Source organism: Dufourea novaeangliae, unplaced genomic scaffold (genome assembly GCF_001272555.1).
Source record: "Dufourea novaeangliae isolate 0120121106 unplaced genomic scaffold, ASM127255v1 scaffold6, whole genome shotgun sequence".
Taxonomy (NCBI): Eukaryota; Metazoa; Arthropoda; class Insecta; order Hymenoptera; family Halictidae; genus Dufourea; species Dufourea novaeangliae.
The window spans coordinates 4,445,104-4,469,750 of NW_015373900.1; the positions used below are offsets into that span (position 1 = coordinate 4,445,104).

General features: G+C 34.2%; 1 protein-coding gene across 1 annotated transcript in view; it reads left to right on the forward strand.

Annotated features, from left to right (window-relative positions):
• The first annotated feature begins 2,430 nt into the window (after positions 1-2,430).
• LOC107193532 (solute carrier organic anion transporter family member 5A1) overlaps positions 2,431-24,647 on the forward strand; it is a 31,620-nt gene continuing 9,403 nt past the window's right edge. Inside the window, exons 1-4 of the mRNA XM_015582998.1 lie at positions 2,431-2,541; positions 6,531-6,724; positions 19,578-20,003; positions 22,436-22,686. Coding sequence (XP_015438484.1) covers positions 6,544-6,724; positions 19,578-20,003; positions 22,436-22,686 — 858 coding nt within the window. The 5' untranslated portion in view covers positions 2,431-2,541; positions 6,531-6,543. The remainder of the gene's footprint in view (positions 2,542-6,530; positions 6,725-19,577; positions 20,004-22,435; positions 22,687-24,647) is intronic.

The following is a 24,647-nucleotide window of genomic DNA, read 5'->3' on the forward strand; positions in this document are numbered from 1 at the left end:
TAAGTCGCCGATGGAGCAAAAATAACCAGTCGCGCCTCTTGGCAAAATAAATTTACGATTTCGGTCCCTTCACGAGCCTCCATAGGTCTGTCGTTCTTTCAGACTGTGTCGATGCAATTAATTGGGGGGTCCGTGTCAAAAGCAACTCTTGGCAAAAAATTTGTAAATTGAATTCACAGAAGTTCCTAATAGTTCACCAAATGTCCATGGATTTTTTAATAATTTGAAAATAATTCATATTGCGTATTGTAGTGTGTCCGTTTCTATGATTTCATGCCTGATAGAAATACATATATAAAAGAAAAGAATTCATAGAAATTGTTTATTTCTAATTTATCGTTTAATATTGTGAACTTAACGTAAAGAAAACTGTGTACTAAGATCATGAAATTAATTCCAATCATGAGTTCAGAGTATATGCATTGTATCACAATTTATATCGAAATGAACGCTTCTGATCTAAAGACATGTAGAGGAAACAAAAACAAGACTAAATCAGAGAAATTAGTGTACAAAAATGGAACGTGTGATTAATATAAATAAGTAAAAGTAATTTATTATTTAGAAATTAGTAATAAGTTACTATTTTAGTGGTATTGCAGCCCATGAAGGAATGGAAATACACCCAGGACAGCGTGGAAATCTAACAAGTATTCAAGAAGCTTTAAATAAATATGAATTCCATTTACTATTGATATTTTGTAAACAATGTTCCAAAGTAATTGAAACGTAGCCATAAACGCCATAAAATTCTCCCAATAAAAACGAACTCAAGTATTATCACGAAAATACTATTTCCTTGTCACTTCTATTTATCAAATCATTATCTTATTTCTTTAGGAGTCTTCCGTATTTTATTAAGTTACAATCTATCTCTATATCATAGTGACTATTCTGCTATGGATTTATTAACCACTTCTATTAAAGCTACCGTAAGTCTCATAGATAGGCTGTAATATATAACAAAACTTTTAATATAGGCTTATAGATAAAATAACCTAACCCATGGATCAGTTTTCTTTCATTAATATTCTTCGTTAATTTGTTATGACAGTAAGGTTTTTGGTATTCCTTGTACACTTCATGTAGCTTTGCTGGGCAATGATGAAAAATTTACTCGATCGATTTACACTGCTGCAATGAGTCGTAACACATTTATAGAAATTTTACGATTTCTTTGTCTCGAAAATTTTAAAACGTGTTTACAGACGGAAGAAATGGACACGCTTGCTCCAATAAGACACTTCCTTGAGCAATTGTTAGAAAATTGCAAAAACTCTTCCAAACCAGTTAAGGCAGAGACTATCGATGTGCAACTTGTTCCATTTAGAGGAAATGCTCTGCAAGGTTTACATGCTCTAAAAATCAACAAAGTACCGAATAGAAACTTCGATGTTACGTTATAAATATACATCCTTGATAAATTGGTAAACGAATATCTAGACGAGATTTTCGTGAAAAGTTATATCTTTTAAACCAGGAAGGAAAGAAAGAAAGACATGATGAAAATTGACTTGAACCACAACGAATGTCGCTACAAAAATGTACAAACAATTTGTGTCTGCAGAGTATTCTACAGTATTAAAAACAATAGAATGTACAAAATAAGTTTACGATTTTGAACCCTTTCCGCTCCTCATATTTTTTAAAATTTTCATTCCAATAACTCCCTATTATTTTAGGTGTTTTGTTTTAAATTGTTTAATGTACTTCAAAAGACAGTTGGTTGGTAGGAATTAATTTAAACAAATTTTTGTTCTAATTGTATTGATAATAGTATTGGAATGGACTGTGAATGAACATCATGTCGAATCAAATTCAACAAACGAGTTCAAAGGGTTAAACATTGATTTCTTATTAAAAATGAAAAATGTTTACCAAAGAATTAAGGTAATTTTGTATTCTAAGAGGTGTGTGAAACAAATATTCACGATCACTACACAGCATAAGCGTAATTACATAAATATTGTAATCACAAGGTGTGGGTCCAAAAAAACTCGGTCATGGCCGTTGGTGTAACTGTTTTGGCCCTTAATAGAAGAACAAAATTTTTTGTGAACTTTCTTTTTCGTAAATTGCCAATAACTATAAAAGTATCCATTTCCAGAACGTATGCGCGTGTTTTGCCGCATTTTTATTTTCATAAATAAACTACGCCAACTTAGCACGGACTGCAACCAGTCTCGATACCATCCGGATTGTCAGTTCATCAGTCATTGTGCGGCGGAATGATAAGATGTCAGCACCGATGTGCTTCATTATAATATGCGTCTTCTGAATGACGCCCCCGCTTATCATTCGTTTTGATAGAGCAATAGTAGGGGAGCATTGCCATTGACACACGAGCGAGCTCAGTTATCCCGCGTTTATTCGCGTAAACTAGAGCGCTCATAGCGCTTAGTGATTTTTTTTTTTGAGTTACTCGGCGGACAAGGGAGGTCACGAGCGGGGAAAGACTCTCGAGGATCGCGGATCCAGACAGGACTCGCGACCTGGAAGTCCTTCCTGAGTCCATGCGGAAGCACGTGGCCTAAGGTCAAGGTGAGACTAATTGAATTCTTGCGTGTTTTAGCCACCTCCTACAAAACGGTTTCTGTCGCTTCTTCCAAGTGTCTCTTTAAAAAATTATTTTGTTTCGTTAGGAAACTGTCTCAGAGGCGGTCAATCCCGAATAATGCACAGAAAGATATAATGATTCTAGCGAACACTACATAAGTATACCACCCATATTCCATGAGATATAAGGAAATGTTTTGGTGAAACATAACGTTAAAAGTTAGTGAACTCAATACTAATGAATTATTTAGTTTGTGTGATTAACTGACTCACAATCTTGTTCTGTATTTTCCAAACGAAATGAACTTTTTTATCGTATGGAAATTTTTATTTATATTGGGATTGGTACTAATGACTATGTTAATTTGTAATTCTCGCGTGTTTTTGTATCTCTTTTTTGTAATTAGATTTTTTCTGTTTACTGTTCAAAACTTTACATTACATCAATTAATTCCTTCATTTAATAGCTATTGATCGTAAAACATTAATTTGGTCTTTGATCTACATATTACAAAAGTGTTCTAATTTCGCAAAAATCCATTCAAGTAAATTAAATTGTTTATTGTGTTTTCTTGTATCGTACAGAATCATTTAAAAGCAATGAGCGTACGCGTGTTCTATTGTGTTGGAAGCAACGACACGATAAAAATTAGAAAGAAACAATCATGACCGTTGATTCTTACGTCATTGTGAAGGATGCATTTTTGCTGACAATTATCGGTAACTGTTTAGCAATCTCGCGACTGTATCTGTAACCGATTCACCATGAACACATTTAAAAGACTCTATAGGAGAATGGATATGACTTTTTTTTTATTAATATTGAAGGTGGAATTAAAAATCTAACATTTCAGGTAAATATATTAGACAGAAGCCATGTTTGTGTGAACAATTCGTTCTATTACTTGAATTAGTTAAATTTATTTCCGATTCTAATGGTTTGAAAGAAAAAGAATGTTTGCGATAGATTCCAATTAATCTGTAAGTTTAGGAGGTAAAAATGAACTTTTCTCAGTTGAGAAATCTTATCTTGAAGTTGGGTCCGCAATTCTTAGCGTGCTTCATGTAGCACGACGTGGCGGAAGTAACAATCGACTGGAACTCCGTATTAATGCAGTCTCCGAGCGTCACAACGAAATCTATACCAAGTTAAATTGCAATTGCGTAATCATCTCAGGTGCCCGTGGTGCACACGACAATTACGTGCGAAGCCGTTGGTAAATAAATCCATTACACTGAGTTTTCGACTGCTCCGTCACGTCAATAAAAGGAAACAACGCGTTTCCTTTCTCACGAAAGCAAAGAATTTGAATTTAAATTTCGGAGATTTGAATTTGAACTTTGAATTTTGAAACTCTTATTTTTGCATCTCCATTCTTCACGTTTTTAATGCAAATTGATCGATCATCATTGATGCGCATCAGATCGATTCAGTCGGTACCAATTCGTAGACAGTTTTACTGAAAGTGAGATGGGACCAAAAAGTCTTTCAAATTCTTATTTTCTCTTCGAATGATTCAAGTATTCTTGCGTTCCAAATTGTTTAAGAAGTTTTTACTTTGTCATCTAGCACAGTATATACGTATGGTATCTATGCATATATGGTATCTAAATCAATTAGATAAACAGTCGATATCTGAAAATATGCCGTGTGAGGGTCTTATCTAGAAGGTTCTTGGGCTAAATCAGGAACTCTTTCCTCGGAATAATTGGCGATCGAAATTGATCGATAGAATTAACTATGCAGATATAATTCACAGATACAGTTTACGTAACACAGTAATTGTTACTTGCTATTGTTTTCAATGTCTATGAAGTTATTCTAAAACGATTATAATTGATAAGTTTTATGATATGGATTTAAAAATATAATACGAGTGATGGTTACAAAACTAAGAATTTGTTTCAGGGCCAGATGATTTAGTATTCCATCATAGAACAGAGGAAAGATCATTCGAGACTTGTCAGTAAATATTTTCATTCACTTTGTCATCTGTAATTGTCATAGAGGAATTAGTCACTAAATGCTAAGCTTATTTTTAAGTAGCGGATTAATTTTATTTCATAAGAGATACCATTTGCTATACATATATATTTTTATATGTTTTAAAGAATTATTCTCGTGTCATGTATATGGGAACACATGTTCTACCTTAAAGTCGTATTAATATTCTCACAAGGACAACATTGCACATCAAAAAGTACTTCGATGTACTTATAAAGTACTTTCTGATTTGCAATGTTCTCTTTGCGATAATATTAATACATCTTTAAGTTGGAACATTTAAAACTTTATGGTTAACATATTTTTGGAGTACATCGTACGTACTTCGAAGTACTTTTAAGTTAAACACTTCGAAGTACTTTTAGTTTGAGGACTTCGAAAAGTACTTTGAAAAGTAATAAGTTGTACGTGGTGTATTGGTTTAATATAAATAACGTAATCCATGTCGATATATGGAGAATTTAACGAAAAATGAACAATGTTTCAAGAAATTTATATTAAAATGAAAAAAGACTGAGTAACATATTATTACTCACTAAACAATTGCAAAGTGTATAATCATAGATAACTGCTGTTGAGTTGCTGCTGAAAAATATTCCGCGACATTACATACAGAAATGTCACACGGAGAAGTTAATCCAATTGTCATAATCGCTGTCTTCTTGGCTTTTTATTTAAGAAGCAGACTTCCGCGTTTGACATCGCAGTTAAACTTGCAAGTTGTACATACTTGATACATCTTTATCATGATGATATCGCTTTCCTTTGTATATGTATCAAGGTACACCTGCAGAAAATCTTTGTTCAAATTTATGTGACAAATATGCAGTTACGAAGTAATTTCCTTCTATTAATATGTACTTTGGAATAAAAAAATTTTAATTGTATAACGTAATCGAGGCTGTAACATGTAGATATCGAGAATATTAAAATATATATATATATATTTCATGTATTAATATTTCGTTAATTTAAAGGAAACTCTTATATATTTTTAGATTTCTTTTTTAATTTTTTCGATAAGGAAGATTATAAATTTGACAACGTTTCAGTAAACGTGACAAATGTGACAATAGGATTTGAATTAAAGTCAAATAATAAATTGTGCAAGTTGTGATTTCTTCATTATTCAAATCAAACTGTCAGGTAAATAAATGAATTGCCATTTGACAGACAACCAAATACTTCTAATTCTTCGAAAGATTCCATCGGTCATATATTCTACGAAAATATAATTATACCAAATAAAATGTTTATAATTCTCATTTTCAACACTTGTTTCACTTTTTCAATATTTCATTGAATCAATAATAGTTTAAAAATACTAATTCTTAAACCTATTAATGATCGTTAATCATAGTAATTTTGAAACATTGTAATAATGAAGCGTAAACAGTACATAAAAACCAATTGCCAATTGTCTCCAATGAAAACAATCATTAAATGGAGAAATAACAATTATATGAATTTTAACACAATAATACAAAAATATATAATAAAGTTATTGCAGATATTATATGAAGGGTACTAGGGAAAAGCAAGGAATGTCCATTTCTAGTGATTTTATGGTGTATAACGCATGTTTTCGGTGACAATTGGGACTACAGAACTGTCGAATCAGAAAAGGTTACAAAGATAACGTTAAAAATTAGATGTACTGGTTAAAATTAGTATTATTAGTAAATTAGTATTAAACATTGATTTTCTTAATAAATCTACCTGGTGACATTCCTTGTTTTTACCCTACTTAGGTAAGATATGAACGGGAAAGGATATTATTTCACTTGTAGTTGGTCACTTTAGTAGCTAACACACAATATAATTTCACTCCATTCTTTTTTCCTATCCTTTCGACAGAACGCAAAAAATTAATCTGAGTAGTAGCTAGTAAAATAATCAGTTCAGACTTCTAAAAAGGTTAATACAGTTGATTGCGGAAGTTAAAGTGCCAAACGTTTAAACATTGCAGTATAGTCGGAGGGATGAGCAAAGGTTGTGGAATTTGCGGGATTTATCCCCGTTGGCTGCGACATCGTGCCACACCGAAAAATTTCATCGCTGTCTATGGTCTCCTCGGCACCGTACAGGCGATGGCCTTCATTTACATCGTTGTCACCCTCACGACCCTAGAGAAAAGATTCAAGATACCTAGTCGCACAACAGGTATGACTTTTTCGTCATTTAAGAAATTTTAATAGTACATATTAGGAATAATCTGTTATTTTCGGAACAAGTACTACATATATATTAAACGTTTCACCTATTGAGAACAAATAGGGTGTGAAATTTTCATTTTCAATGAGATGACTGTGTTCTTCGAATAATCATGAACCATCCAAACAATAAATTGTGCTTTCGAACACGTTATTGGACTCAAGTAATTTCTGTATTCAAACATTGAATTCCACTTCATTAAACATTATAATATCCATCGGTTGAAGAATTAATAAATATACAATTAGTATACGCGACGACAATATATTATGTTACTGTGTATAATAAGACTTCTGTTAGGTCGTGCAATGCTCGCACTTAATCGCCGGAACCGTTACACGATCTTTAGATTTCGAAACCGAAAATAAAGCACACTTTGATTGTTTCGTAATGACTGTATTTACAAGTTGTGTGTTTGTGTGCGTGCGTGCGTGCGTGCGTGTGTGTGTGTGTGTGTGTGTGTGTGTGTGTGTGTGTGTGTGTGTGTGTGTGTGATGTTCACCGGGTGAATTCTGGTTTGAGTCTGATTTTCGTGTGTCGTCGCTTTCTCCAAATTCGCTGAAGGCGTTACCAAACCTCGCTTCCTTATTGGTTATGCCCTGAAGGGGAAGGCAAATTTCTCGGTTTTTCCAAGTGACGTGAACGTGGAAAACCTCTCCTTCAGGGCGAAGCGGACGTCGGTAAAATATCGCGCACGTAGTCACGGTGCGAGTTGACCGCGACGAAGTTTCGAGTCTCTCAACGGTAAGGTTTATAGCTGTATTGTCTGCGAGTCAGCGCGCTTCGGTAAGGCCCGGCGCGGATGGGTCCCAGGTTACCGAGCGCATGTGGCAGACTGCAGACCAAATGTTCGTTTCTTTTGTCTATCACTCTCTTTGTGTCAACGAAATTGAAATTGCTTGAACGAAGGAAATAAAATAATAAAAGATAACGGTAATGTCAGATTCTAAAGCCGTCGTTTCGGGTCTACGACGGCACAACTTCCAACATGTAATGAAAAAATCAAGGAACAGACTTTATTTGCGAATCTATACGTTAATCTATTCGAAAATTGTACTATTAACATAGTAAGTCAAGTTTTATACATATTTGTAGACACTTTATTGTTTAGTTTTCTTATTTAGTCATGACTGTCCGTTAATATTATATATTCCACATATCACCGCGTATGTCGAAGTAGTCAATTAAGTAGTCAGTCAAGTAATCAATATATCAAAGTAGACACTATTAATCACTGTGGGATTTATGAATTCGCAAAATTTAAGAATATTCAAAACAAGATAAAATAAAACCCTCAATCGAAGCTTAATAAAATCTTTCTTTTATTTCGAAATCTGCTAAATTTTTAGTAAAGAAAATGAATGATTGAATTATTTTCCTTTATTAAAAAAAAGTTCAGAAAATTTTTTATTTTTATGAACATCCAATATGTTTTCACTTACAACAGGTAGACTAGATACTTTATAAACTTCCAATAGTATGTAAATTTTAAGAACATTGTCTTCTTTTTTCTCCATAAAGAAATCTTGAATAAAGCTTACAAATATAATTTTTTATTTTTATTTCATTACATATTTTTAGTCACTTTTAACATTTTATTTTGATATCATATATTTATTTAGATTCAAATAAATGCACAACACATATTTATATTTATTATTTCTTTCTTGTAAATTAACTAATGACGCAATAATTAATTAATCACACAAACTACCGCAGTCTAGTAACTATCATTTTGATTTATTTCACATTAATTCATAAATATATAAGAAAAGTAACTCCGATCGTTATCAAGTATCCTATACACGTCGAGAAATATTATAAAAATGATATAGTACAAATGCAAAAATTCTACTTTGGTTATATTTCGAGATTTTAAAATGCAACTAAAAGTAGATATGTACACTACCTCTACATCTCATAAGTACCTATAATAACACCTAGTCTGTATAAGGAAAATGTGTTTCGTAAAAATGATATATTTTAGGCCACTTTTATTATTTCATACCAGCGTAATCGTTGTCCAGCGAATTTTCACATAAACAATATTTATTTCAGACTTTCAGTAATTTCGTTATACCTTGTAACATTTAGTGGATATTCGATAAGTGTTCTAATATTTATGAGCGAGACTGTACGCAGGAACTGAATATTTTCATCGAAATTGATGTTGCCACCGAAACCCAGTAGTCAAGCATCGTTAATGTACTCGTATTAGTATTGCTACACGTGTGCATCATGCACGGTCGGCTTAGAGCAAAGATGAACGCGAGTCGGTGTGCGTTCGTCTAGTAACTAGACTCTAGTTAGTAGGTAGGTAGTGTGTCGCAATCATAGAAGTGAGAAATCTGTCGTTAGAGCAACGAGCGCTGAACACGCACCGCGAAGACACACGGATGTGCATTATACGAGTTTATTGTTAGTCATAATACACGCCAAGGGTACGTACATACACGAAATACTTTCAGACATGCAGTGAGTCTTGTGTTCAAACACCATTTCATGGAAACCTAAAACTGTTCCAACATGTTACACTACTTCGATATGATGAAAATGTCCATTTTTTTTTACATTTTCTCATACTTTCTAGGCTTTAGAACATTCACTAAAATTTCATTATAAATGAGATTAAAAAAGGTAAAAAAGGTAATTATGAAGAGTATTTGATGAAATTTTGATGAAATTTTCAATATGTATATAACTAACATAAATTTTCGATATGTATTTATTAAATTTTCGTTATAGCCTCAGATTAAAAAGTTGTAAAAAACGACCTTTACTATTTTCTTTACGATTCCAACCAATTGCAACTTTTCAATTTTGTTTGTACACATCATTTACTAAACTAATGGCTATAATTTCACAAAAGAACTCAAGTCATTTGGACCAATTTTAAAAAAGTTATTCCGTTTCAAAGAGTGTACGAATACTTTTGACACCGACTGTACCTAATTTTATCGACTTATTGTACGAAACCAGAAGCAAAGAACATTAATTTCATCTTTTCAGGAATCTATTAAATTAATATGAAAATGCATATTTAATTAATTATTCTTAAGCCCTTTTTGAATTTATGGAATTTTTGAATTTTTATGAATTTGTGATGTGGTACAGAATTTTATAGCCAATTTTATAATAATATTTTAGTAATCGTATTTATGAACTGGTAAACATAAGATTGTAAGCATATTTGGTGTTCGTTTTTATCCGTTTTCGTTTTTATTTGATTATAATTTTTGGTGTGTAAATCCTTTGAATTTGATAACAGAACAATTTCATTGTGAATGTATACTACTTATATCATTTTTCAAATAATGCTGATACTCCAGTTTTCATTTTATCATATGTATTGCAGAAATATTTGAATGTCCGATAAAAATACTCATTTTCTTAAAAATAGTATAATATATTAAGCTGTTAAGTTTCAGTTCTCACAGTGGGTCGAAATGACCCAAAATTTGATTTTGAAGTAAAATATCTTTGAGGCATCTTTGAAAATGGTACTACTGTAGTAGTAATTTCGGGTATTCAAAGAAAACTTTCTTCAAAATTTTTGCAACAATTTCTTTAAACATGATGATATTTTAAATGTTAATTTTTTACAATGAAAATATATTCTACAATGTTCAAATTTTTTCTCAGAATTGTTGCGACTTAATTTAATAGATAATTGTTAAGCAGCAGTTGATTGAAAACTAACTTCGGTCAAATCAACTCAGTGTGACAACTATGTATATGTATACGTGCGAAAAAACATCTGTGACAACTGAGTTAAGGTTAAGAAAGTGTTGAGAAATCGAAAACACTAATTAAGCCACGTAGAAATACAAAGAAAGTGTTGCGAATTTAAAAATTTTAATTCGCCCATGCAGATGTTCAACAAAAATAAGTGTCAATCATTAACATACATTTCACCGTGAGCTATAGTCTTCTCCCTATTTGTTTTGCACGTGATTTCTCTGTCTTTGGAACAGAATAATACAAGGTGACAAGAGGAAAAGTGTAACGATAGCCGCGTAATCTTTTCTGGGACACCCTAATGGAATGTTTGCGAATACTACTAATGCGATATCGCGTCAACCTGATTAATCTGAAAATAAGTTCTCGAATCGCTCATTTGTCGAACGATAAACATTTGTTTCTGTTGTCACTTTAAGAGATCGATAAACGCGTTGGATCGCAAGGGGGGGACTCCTTTGGGGCCAACTCCGAATCGATCGAAGCGCTGATGTAAACAATCAAACGCTAGCGAAAACACATACATAATCGATAATTGGGACGGCTTGATAATACGACATCTAACGGCAGTACCTACAAATAAATTTTGTTACCCGTTACCATCAAGTTGGGTTTGTATATCTGCTATGCGAAGGCACTGTTGCCGGACAGTATCGATTTTTTCTACGCTGTTGCCTCATGTGATGTCCCGCATTACAATTCTGCCCAACAGGAGAACGATGGAATACCTATGGCCACGGCTCGTGATAAGATTTCAATTGTCGCTGAATGTAGGAAAAGAATGGCGCGACCGAAAGAGATTCGAGAATGAAAATATTTACGTACTAATGTGTGCAACGATAAACCGTTTCTCTTCGTACTTGCAATGATGTTTATTTTTTTTCATTAATGAAATTACATACGAAATACTTGAAATGGCATTCCCGAGAAACAATAGTTATTTATCACTTATTGACCTAATTGATGCATGTGTTATATACTTACACATATATTTCATAAAAAGGACACAAAGAGAACACAACGCATACGCTCCCTCAATCTTTTCATTTGTCGCCCAGCGGGGATAGATTTTGAACTGACAACTAATTGCTGCAACATGCGTACTTAGCGTATCATCTTCGCTGCGCCCGCACCTAGACTGTAATATACCGTGAATACATAAGCAGTATAGAATTTTGGATAGTGTAATATGAATCGCATCGATACGCGGCTTTTTAAACTTTTTTGTCTACTTCAGCCCACCGTCGGCTAAAGAACGGAAAGCGCACGTGTTGACATTGTCGCTTGACTGTTCCTTCGAATAGCTTTGGCCAACAGGAATAAACCTTGCTGCTGAGCGCCGAGCGAGAGGCCGAGGGCTGAACGCGAAAGACCAGCGACCGACGATCGAAATACAATGTAAACAGATAAGGAATGAAACGCATGAATGAAAATTTAATCTTTTAGAGTTTTCAGTATACATTCATTAAAGTGTCACGAATGAACTGAGGAGATTCTGCCGGTAGACATAAGTTCAAATACGACATCATTCGGAGTATTTTCAATTACACTCGAATTTGGACGCATTTTAATCGGGAGAATCTCTTCAATTCATTCATAACATTTTCATTAATTTATATTGCAAATTTTAAAAGTTTAAATTTTCATTCGTGCGTGATTCTTTATCTCATCCACGTGTTTTCGACGCTCGACGCTTGCCAGCGCGTTTTTTCGAGCTGGTTGCCTGGCTGGCCAAAGTTATTTAAACGTTTATTCAAAGCCTTCGGATAAAAGACACAAATAAAGATGAAAATTTTATTCGACGCTACGAATAAAAAAAGTATCTTTTATTCGTCGGATAATTCTCGTCGAATAAATATACGTTGTTTATTCGAACTTCGAATAACGAATAAAATTTTGTTATCTTTTATTCATTATACGAAATTTTTAGTTGGATAAAAATTTTGCCCAACTCTGCGCGCTTCCACATGTCGAGCGTCAATGTCAAGACCAGCGACCGCCCATCGGCATACAATGTAAGAAGGTAAGAAATCATGCATAAGTGAAAATTTACACTTTTACATTTTTCAATATATTTTCATGAAAGTGTCACGAATGAATTGAAAATATTCTCCCGATAAAAATGAGTCCAAGCTCGAGTGTAATCGAACAATTTAAATAGATCAATTCATACATAATGTTGTGATAAAAATGATATATTATTGAAAATAGCTCGACTGATGTCGCGTTTGCATTCATTTTCATCGGGAGAATCTCTTCAATTCATTCATGACACTTTCATTAAAATATATTGAAAAATGCAAAAGTTTAAATTTTCACTTATCCATGAATCCTTACCTGCTTACATTGTATGCCGATGGACGGTCGTTGTCTTGGACCTTCGGCGATCAACGCACGGCAGCGCGTTTATTCGTACTAGCAAAAGTTGTTCGAAGGTTTATTCGATGTCTTCGATTATAAAAGATTGTATGGAAGAAGAATAGAATTACAGAGGAAATATGGTGATATATCTCAAACATATTTTCTAAATCGTCTCGAACCGAAGAATGACCCTTCTCGACCGGGAGGTCCTTTCGTCGTCGTCAACGGAAAACTCCTCAAGAGTGCGTGGCTAATTTACTACACCGTGGCCTCGCGCACGCACACACACATTCACTCTTCATTTCATCACGTCCGTTATGAAAATTCTAGATGTTTTAAAAAATCAATATTATTGATTAGCGTTACAGCTGTTTTAAATCAATATGCTCTAGAATTTTCATAGACATAAATGCGACAGAGATAGAGAAGGAATGCGTTTTGTTTTATTGAAATATCGGGAATTCACATCTTACAACTTACAGTATTATATATGAAAATCCTACAATAGAATAAAAAATGACAATGTTATTCAAATTGTTTACAAGAAAAAAAGGTACCTATTCTTTGGAGCTATTTTTCGGTGCCTTAATTTTAAAAATTCATTTCATTTGAAGTCTATATGATAGTACAACTCTCAAGGAGTAAAAAATACCCTCACTACTTGCTGTCCGCTTTGTCCAAAATGAGAATATTAACTTTTCCAGAGACGTGTTTTGGATAAATTAATGACTTTTTGTAAAAACTAAGAAATATTTAGTGCTGAAATTTGGTATACTTTATATGAAACATCATTTTCGAATATCATTCCCTTTTCCCTCGCGCCGTTTTTTTCCTACGTTCAACGAGAATCGAAATCTCGTCACGAGCCGTAGGTATTCCATTGTTCTCCTGATGGGCAGTATTGTACATAATGGGGAACATGTGGCAACAGCGTAAGAAAACAATCGATACGATCCAGCACGTGCTGTGAGGTTACATTTACCGACTCTCTCTGTTTTACCGATGCTCGTGGTAACGCAGGCCAAAGTGACTGACAAATACCATAAACGCCTCTAGCGGAGAATCCTTGAACAATACCATTGTTTATTTTTAAGGCTGAACGCGTCGAATCGTAAATATCAACTTCTGCCTTCCAGGAGTGATAAATTCACAAAAATCGGATTTCTACGATAGTGTGATAGTGGTGTGCAGGGTGGTCTGGTCTGCTTTTGACGAGAGAACCATTAAATCGTGAGATATTTGACAAAATGTGACCTGAGCAACCATCTTGTGTGTTTTCATCGGAGTCTGTCACAATCGCACACTTTTCAAAATTCTAATTCTTTCAACGTATTGTGTTTATTGGTGTTTATATGGACCAGACCACCCTGTAGTGAAGTCTACCCGTGAGTTCTATACTTGCGAAAACTTCATTTGTGCAATTATTGAGACAGAAGTTGGAATTTACGAAATCGATTGTCACTCTCGTGCATCGCGTATACATACATGGTTCTCGGTGATTGGCGAGCGCGCGACACAGCTCACACATTGATGCCAGAAGCGTGGATTTTCGCGCGAGCGCTTACCCTCTCCATGCCTCCCGTGGGTATTTTACACAAGCATATGTCTAGCTAGCCTGTCGTGAGTTCTGCCCCCACTACGTCCTACTCGGCGACTCACCAACACAAGCGTTTTCTACCTCTGTCCGTCCGTGTGCGCTCTGCTTCGGGTGTTCTCGGCAAAAGTCTACATCACGGGTTTACGACGCGACGGCCGAGTGGCCCAAGCCAGGTCAAAAATCCCAAATCCTAAGCAACCTAAAATTTACGTCCTAAACGCGGAGAGCTGCATGATTTCTCTCACGCGTTCATGATGAAGACCCCGTCCGAAACCACGTCCGAAACCCCGTTCGTATCCCGATGCGACGGTTTTACTTTTTATTTTTAATTATTGCATAATTTCATTTTGTAATATGTCAGTAAAATAAAAACTTCGAAGATATTGATTCAAGGAGCATTTTAAAAAAATGGGAGATGTATTTATTCCTCTTCAATATTTAAATTTTATATGACACAAATACATATTCTCTTATGTATACACAAATTAGTCTCACGAGCCACGGAGTACGGAGTCTCCCCCCTTAACTCACTGTCGACGGCGGCCGGAGTCTTGTCGACCGAAAACATTATTTGCGTGTATACACGCAATTGGATGAAATTGTTAATTACGCGTTATAGCGGTTGCCCGAGAAATCGATACAATCCGGCGTGTTCGTGGTTTTACGAGGCCGGCCGTGTTTACGTTCGTTTGTCGAACGATCTGTCTGTACGCTCATTGGAATTCGATATCGGCATAAAATGATATACTTCGCTTTTAAATAGAAAGGACATTACAATCTCACTTGATTATCTTGTTTTTATTTTTTTAATATTTACGTTGTTTGTTACGTCAATATCGCGTGTCCATTTACGATAACACGTTAGAAGCAATCCGGTTATGCGCTTTTATTTCATCTATTATATAATTGTAAATAGGTAACGTTAACCTACTAACTCCCAAGCAGTGAAATAAGGCGACTTTTACATGTATAAGAATTTATTACTTATAGAAGTGTATAAGAAAGAATATACGAGGCGTGTCTTTAAAGGGAGGTCCGTTCGATGATAAGAAAAAAAACCGTAGAAGGTATAAATGATTTATTTCTGCCAAAAAGTATCTACATATTTGTGTTATTTTTCGACATAATCGCCATGGACTTCGCTACACGTTTGATATCGTGTCACTAGTTTTTTTATTCCACTGTCAAAGAAGTCCGCCGCCAGAGCCTTACACCATGCATTAACGTCGTTCGTCAGTTCGTTGTCATTTTCAAATCGCTGCGATGCCAGCCATTCTTTTTAAATGCAAAAATAAGTGGTTGTCACTTGGTGCAAGATCGGGGCTACAGGATGAATGGTTAAAATATTTTCCAACGAAATTGTGGCAACATTTGAACGGTTCGAACTACAGTGTGAGGTCGAGCGTTGCCGTGCGAAAGCATAATCCCACTAGACAATAAACCACGTCTTTAGTTTTGAATAGTCCCTTTTAAGTTTTATCCACTAATAAGGAGTGTATTTTAGGTGTCCGCCTCCGATTGCTTTGGTTTTCGGATATGTTTTAGAGGACCGAAAAATAAGAGATACGTATTTTTTTATAGCGGCCCGTTTTCATATTTAGGGGGTGAAACCACCCCTTAAAGTTTCGACCCGGAAGTACTATCTCGAAACCCAGAGGAGATACATGAAAACTTTCAATTGGTGGCTTTCATGGTTTTTTATGTACAATAAACAGGTGTTAACAAATTGTCAAAAATACAATTTGTTGATAACAAAAAAATTTGTTATAACTTTATTTTACAACTTATTGAAATTTGCGTAATGACATAAAATGACGAGCACTTAATTCCAAATCCATTGGTATATTTATTTTTGAAATTGCCTCCTTAGTCTCGCAGTTTTTTATTATTTATATCCTGTGCGCACGCCCGCTCTTTAAGCTTCCGATTGCCTCGGTTTTCGGAGAATATATTAATAAAAATTAAATAATGGTCAATTTATAAAAGTCAATTTCGATTTCTCAAAAAATTTGATATAATTTTTATGAATCTTTTTGTTTGCAAAAGCAACTTTTATTTGCAAACGTGATGTCTTGTGTCATTCATATTTGTTGTTTTTCAACGAACGTATGCAGCGGCACAAGAATAACTCTGGCGACGTTATTTTTCTGAGAAACATGTTTCGCAGACTTTCAAAAATAAATATACCAATGGATTTGTAAGTTGTAAAATAAAGATATAACAAATTTTTTTGTTATAAACAAATTGTATTTTTGACAATTTGTTAACACCAGTTTATTGTACATAAAAAACCATGAAAGCCACCAATTGAAAGTTTTCATGTATCTCCTCTGGTTTTCGAGATAGTACTTCCGGGTCGAAACTTTGAGGGGTGGTTTCACCCCCTAAATATGAAAACGGGCCGCTATAAAAAAATACGTATCTCTTATTTTTCGGTCCTCTAAAACATATCCGAAAACCAAAGCAATCGGAGGCGGACACCTAAAATACACTCCTTGTAAGTTATATGCACTATTATTTTCTGCTAGCGAAATTCGGATAACTGCACGAACTTCGCACTAGGCAGAATTATTTACTGTAAAACTAAATTAGTCAAGGAAAGATACTATGTAATTGTGATCCCGCCTTCTTACTTTAATTAGAGGCAGAACAAATTTTTGGCTGTGAACTTTTTTTATAGAGTACTATAGAGTAACGGCACGGCATGTGAGAATGTGCCTACATATGAGATCCTACAATAGTATTTCCAAAAAGAAGTGTTGCAACACTGCAACAATGTTTAGAACTATTAAAACAAGTGACAATGTCGTTCACGCGATAATGATTGCTTCAGTAAGGTGCCAATAAGTTTGTTCTTTCTCGTCGTGAGTTTTTATGGTCATTCTTAGTGTCATCAACTAATTCTATTATTGTTTAAATGAAACATTAATAAACTGTCTTCAGATTAATTTAACTTCTTTTTTCGAACCTAGGATGTTCCTCAGATAAGACTTTATCCTTATAGAGATTCGGAAGAAGAGCAAACTGTCACGGAAAATAGTTCCGAATCGGAATTAGATGACGACACAGAATGTTTACTTTATTCAGTATTCTAAGGACCACACTAATGAACAGTGGGTTCAATACACTAATAATAAGTGCTACAGATGGGCCCATGAATATTGTGGGACTACTGATACTGTCTTTATATGTCCAAATTATCTTGAAAAGGCAAACTAATAAATGACTTTAATTTTAAATGATAATTTTGGCTTTTGATTTTAATTTTAAGAAAGGTATCAATTAGGAGTAGTTGTTTAAAACTACTAATTTTGTACAACTTTATATTTTCACTATTTTCATAATAAATAGCAGTAGACTATAAAATTAATATTATTCTTAAGTATGTAGAAATGAATGACGAATATAGTAGCATAAACACTCTTAATTTTTTCCCTTTCTATTGCCCGATATTTAATCAAACATAAATTGGGTCACATAGTACAGAGTGTAATACAGAACACTGCGCCTAACTAATAAAGGATATACATGTTCTGAAAGCAGTTACACTTGAACACATTTAAGAACAAATCATTGTAATTTGATTGAATTTCTTTGAATTGAGCTTTTTCTGAAAATGAGCGACGAGAAGATGTACTTTCGAGGATTTATACAGTTTTATTTCTGTTTGTTTACAGTACCATCACCATACAAATAGGAAATTCTTTTTGGTGTTTATGCTTTGTTTTTCCCATTCCAGGAGAGATGGGAAAATTCAATATCTAGATAAAGAGTTTCGAATAACAAATAAAACATACAAAAGTACTTTGTCATTTTTAATCGTTTAAACGTGGAAATACCAATTTTTCTAATAAAATAATACTTCTTTTTGAATGAGTCGACATTTGACAAACGATTATTTAATTTCATTAAGTGTTTAAAGCTCAGGATGGCACCGCTAAATACTGCAGCTTTTCACTATGTATTATTCAAATAAATTTGTGTCCAACTCTGCTCGAAAGTGCACGTTCTCGCCACTGATTTTCAAAACAAGGTCTATTGAAGAAAATTTAATCTAATTGTAATGATTTTCTCAAACTTATATATTGTATTATTTATGAACACTGCTTTGTATTGAAATAAAAAAAATAGCATCTACAGTAATGTCTCGATGAGTGCGACGTACTCGGGTCCACTTCGGACCCGATTCATAGTAAGGCGGAAGAGTTTTCAGCCCCTCATAAATTTGTTTCTTGTCCGAAGCCGATCCTCTGTTTAGCTTCTGTTTACTCCGTTTTAATTGGTTTTACATGAGGACTCCCCCAGTGGTGAGCATAATGCTGTTGCTCGTGTCACATTCACCGAGGAATCACTGTATTGTAGAAATCCTACATTTTTGACCAATGTAACATTAGCCCGTAGTAGGCACACTGGTGTAAATTTGCACCAACAATAATTTAAAATGTAAGCATTGTCAAAATCTTACTTTCTTTAAGCAACACTTATGAAAAACATAAAACCTTCCAGAAAATGTGGGTATCATCAATTGATTCTTGAAGAAACTTTCTATCAAAAAACATACACTTTATTTAAACATTACTATTTAATTCTAAAAGTTATAAGACATTAAAGTTTGAAAATACCAATTTACTCAAGTGTGCCTGCAGTGGGTGTTGGAATGAAGGGTACCTACCACGGGTTAATATAATCAATTGTTTCATTCATTCATTCTACAGTGGACTCTAACTATATTGCCATGGTCGAGACTGTAGGGGAGTAAAATGGCAATGCGTTCAGAGCCCCCACCATGTTAAGTTCCGTCGTCGTAGCCTCGGTCTCAGTGTCTGCGCAAAAGCTGGGTCGTGCTGGTGCGCCGACGTACGCAACGTTGTAGGGGAACGAATGTGTGTGCGCGAAAGTACGTATGAAGAGGAAGTGCTTCGCGTGGCAATATGTTTAGTGGCAATATAGTTAGAGTCCTCTGTATTCTCTACTCCAAAACTTCATTGAATTAAAATGCTATGCCAAACCCTTGAATACCGCTGTGAACTTTTGATCTAATCCCCACAGATATCGAGATCAATGCTCCTCGATACGCGTAAGACCATTCAGTTTTATTTTTTTCAGGATTAATTCTATCTGGCAACGAGATCTCTCAAATTTTATCTCTGATATTGACCTACTACGGCGGCTCGGGGCACCGTCCAAGATGGATTGCGATTGGCGTCGGTCTGAGCGCGTTCTCGTGCCTGGTTCTCGCGCTTCCGCACTTTTTGTACGGGCCTGGAAGGGACGCGATGGCCTTGACGAAAGAACATCTCGACCAGACTCTATTGAACGCCACTACGATCCCTGAGGACCTGGCGATCTGTCCACGGGTCGTCAGACCGGAGCGTTGCGACGAGGAGACGCTGATGGACGTTAGTATCCTCCCGCGGCTTTTGGTCTTTCTATCCCAATTCATCCTCGGGATCGGCACCACTCTCTATTACGGTCTCGGTCAAACGTACCTGGACGATAATACCAAGAAGAAAAATACTCCGATGCTTCTAGGTAAACGATCTCGACACATTTCTTTTACAACCTTGCACCATTCACGACTCCGTAGGCGAAAAGTTCGTGCAGTGAAGTTATTAGCAGACTGTGGATTTTTATGCAAAATGATATTTTCTAAAGTAATTCATAAAGATAAGAATAAATATAGGGATACCTTTCTTCCTTTAACTCTCGCATAACGATGGCTGGGTGACCTCGTTCAGTGTGCCTTGATGTTTTCAGGAATGTTGATGTGTCTGACGAATGAACAAAAATCAATTTTTACAAAAATACAAATTTTATATTATATTTTACAAATTCGTGTAAATAAATGTATTGCTTTTATATATTTTTGTATAGTGTCTAGCATTGTAACGTGTGTACTCAGGTCTGTTATACGAGGGTTAAATGTCTTATTGGGTTAAGAATAAAATATAAAATACGTTGTATCTGACGAAAGTTTTTTCTTTTATTGTATTTCACAGAGCCCTATAGGCTACAAATGCATCAAATCCGCAGTCTCATTATTACACATAAATTTGTTTTCACACGATGTTGCTTTAACACGGTTAAGAAAAAAATGCAGTTCCTTTTTTGCACGATTTGTTTTGATCTAACGCGATGCGATAAATTTACCCTTTTAAAAATCTTCACTAAGGAAAAAATATTTGTATTCATTTATCGAGGAAATTACTCTAAATTGAAGGAAGAATTCTTAATTACTTTATGGTATTAGTTTTAGTTATTATAGTCTGAAAACAATCTTCCGTTTACTCATATGTACGGTATACTTTTTACATTTTTTTTTTACGATCTTTTCGGGAACGTATCATGTATAAATGTAATTGACTGCACGTCGCTGCATATGATATGTTATTTTCATCGACTGTTACATTTGGCTATAATGTTATGAATAAAAACTATTAACAGTGGTCATCATTTTCATGTTGAATTAGAAGTTGGGTTGTACTTTTTATGAGACACTATTTGTTTCGCCTTTGAAACTCCTTAAAAGCATTTAAAAATGAATTTAAAGAAATGGTGATGATTTTTACTGTCTGCAATTTATAGTAAAAATATTATTGTACGGAACGCCTTTACGTGAATTACAGTTTCTTAATCAACGATATAAAGATTATCTGCAAAATTTGAAATTATTGTAGATTTTATAAATGAAATAGGATGTTTATTTCAATTCATAACCACTCTTTTTATTTAGAAAATCATACAGTATTAATAATATAAACGTCATATAAAAAAGTTTTATAAATAACTACTGCAAAGTTGTTTCAATAATTTGAATGCCACGTAGTATTATCTTATCAAACTTATTCAATAATTTGATTAAAAGTTAAGGAAATTTCATATATTCTATTTAATATTACGGTTTTCGTAACAAAAGATCGTAACGTGTGTCTACAATAATATACATAATATTTTACATAACATTCTGTTCGCTTCATCATTGTTTTCATATGATAATAATTGATAGGGAGTTGTGTATAAATTAGACATTTCATTTTGTGTATGAAGTTGAAATCAATGACTCAAGAATTTAAGACGTTGTCGATAAGAAATAAATAGAATGTTCGATAACTGTCTCATCTACAGACAAACACATATGTATATTGGCGTCACTTTTAATCAATATTTATTGAACGGTTCATTGTTTCTTTCTTTCGCTTTAAAAAAGGATAAACATATTCTTCTTCCATAAATCATTTCTGTATTATCAATAATCTCATATGTTTGACATCTATTTTTTGTCCCATCAACGTTCTAGAAACAATGGCAAGCATATTTCAATTATTTCTTGTATCTAATACAATACAAAGACAATTTCAATTGTATCGAAAGAAGTATTTCAATTGTATCGAACACCTATAATAGTGGATTAAATAGCACGGAAAAGTCGAGATTCAAAATGTAATTATTCATAACAGAATATTATTCTTCACTTCTTAATGTTTCATTGAAAAATATGACGAAAGTAATAATGACAATTCCCATGAGCGTAGCCAGGTTACCAGTCGAAGGGGGGAGGGGGGCAAAATTTATCTGAAGGTAATTTTCGTAATATTATGTTAAATGGACTTTAGATTTATTTTTACATACAAAATATTAATTAGTACAATATAATATTTTTATTTACTTGTGACTACATAATATGAACTGTGTTAACATGATATGTTTTTTATATTTTATATTTAAATTTACAGTAATAGTCACCAAATTTTGTTATTTTGAATTGATATTTACCATACATTCTGGTTCACTTTATCCAGTCATTATACTTTTATTATTACTATTTTTACTGTAATTTATTTTCATTTAAACACAAAATATATTAAGATGTCTGGAACTCTTGCGGACTGATTTGAATGTATTATTTAATAAAAATATTTATGCACAAGGAAATCCATATTGATTTATGTTTAAATGTTCGATAGGATTCACATTTGCGTTGAGGACGGTCGGTCCGGCAATAGGATTTCTGTTGGGCTACGGTTGTCTCAGTCTGTACATAGATCCCAGTTTACATCCCGTGATCACGAAAAATGATCCACGATGGCTGGGCGCATGGTGGCTGGGTTGGATTATTCTCGGCGCCACGATGGCCATGTTTGCGATCCTGATTGCCATGTTCCCTCGAGATCTGCCAGCAACAAAAACAACTGCGACTAATAACACTGCCAAGAAGGTAAAATTACAAAACCTTATCACATGTTACATAGTCTATCGCATAAATATCGTCCGCCATTTTTTAACCTTCATTCTTTCCTTTGTGTCAATTTGACATATTTTTCTTCTAAGAAATGATGTTACTCTCACATGTGTAGGTAAATTTAGCTGAGGCTCCCAGACTTTTACTTTAAGTAATTTGCAAATTTAACTATTTACCTCTTCATTGTATTAATTTTTTACCACAATTTCAATTTGACAACAAGAGACAAATTAATCCCCTTTCCATTGGAGGACGAGATATGTCGCCACGTGATTTTGTTTATGATATGTTTTGGACACGATATCTTGCAACGCAATGTCTTTCATGCGATGCTATGTACGAAATATCTCGTGACACAAAGTCGTTCATGCGACGCTATGTACGGAATATCTCTCATGCCTTTTTATTACAACTCAAGATATCTCGTCCAACGATTTGTATCAAAATAAATTGGTAGGTCACTGTGAATGTGAATGTAGAAAAAGTTAGGAATGTCAAATGAAGAAAATGTTTTATTTCTAGAAACTAATGAGTTTATTTTTTCATAATGTGATTCTTATTAAATCATCGCATCATGATGATTAAACTTACAGAATGCTCCGCGAAAATTATTGTAATGAACTCAATGTAGGAGCGGAATACCATCGTCTAAAGTCTAAATTAACCGATTGACATTCTGTTGTAAACATTACAAAATGGGAATGCGAGCGCGAGATATCTCGTTCAAAGCAGCACGCGAACGGTGTTTCTTCGCGAGATATTCCGTACATAGCGTCGCATGAACGATTTTGTGTCGCGAGATATTTCGTACATAGTACTACATAGCATCGCATGAAAGACATTGCATTGCAAGAAATCACGTGGCGAGATATCTCGTCCTCTGATGCGAAGGGGTTAAGTTAGGAGATAAAGAAAAAACTCCCATGAATGGCGGATTCAGAGTAGGGCAATAGGGGCGGTTGCTCCACGCCCCCCTCCACGCCAGAGTAATAAAATATAAAAATATTATGTCACTTACGCCTGTAAAAGATGGTTAAAAAAAACGTACTTTTGTGGTTTAACACATTTCGGCTCGCCCCTTCTGGATCCATCACTGACAATGAGTCTCATGCACCCTAAGAAACTAACAACATAAATACTATTTAGGAACCATAGAATCCAGCTGACAAACATAGTATTTCACAGAATACAAACATTTTGACATACATAATATTTTAAACAGACAACAGAATTAAGTTACTATTTTATATTTCTTGGTATAAGATAGGGTCAAAACATTTGTGATATCCCGCTAGAATGTTGCTTATTTAAACGATTAAACTTTTGCGCTATGTTCTATAAATATCATAGACATAAGAAAAAAGTATTATATGTACAAACGTAGGTCTAAAAATACTTTGTTAAGAAATTATAATAAAAATGTGAAACAGGAACTCTTAGGGAATATCCTATATACAAAAAATTATTGGTTTTAATACAGACATGGTGGACCTACTAAAACGGATCACCTAAATATCTCTATTACTTGTTGCATGAAAAAAACTCTTTAGGACAAAGTTACACTGTTTCAATGGGCACGTATAATAGTGAGAACATTTTTTTAAAAGTCATTTTTTCGGAGATTTCATGATCAGTGATATTTTTTTAAGTAGAATCCTATATTTTTTGCTACATCCTTATAGAACATAGGAAGCAAACCCAACGCTCTTAATAACCGTACCGTTCCGTTCATTTAATCTCGAGATATTTTCCTCTGAAGGTAATTAAAATTTCCTGCAGATACCTGTGGTACATCGACTCATAGGTATGTATACTCGTATTGAAACGTACACATAGCTGCTATTGATAGCCCTTCGGATGAAATCTCTTAAAAATATGACCTTGGAAAAATTTGTTTGCTACCCTTTCATGTGTTCATTCAAATAGTTTCATTTTGT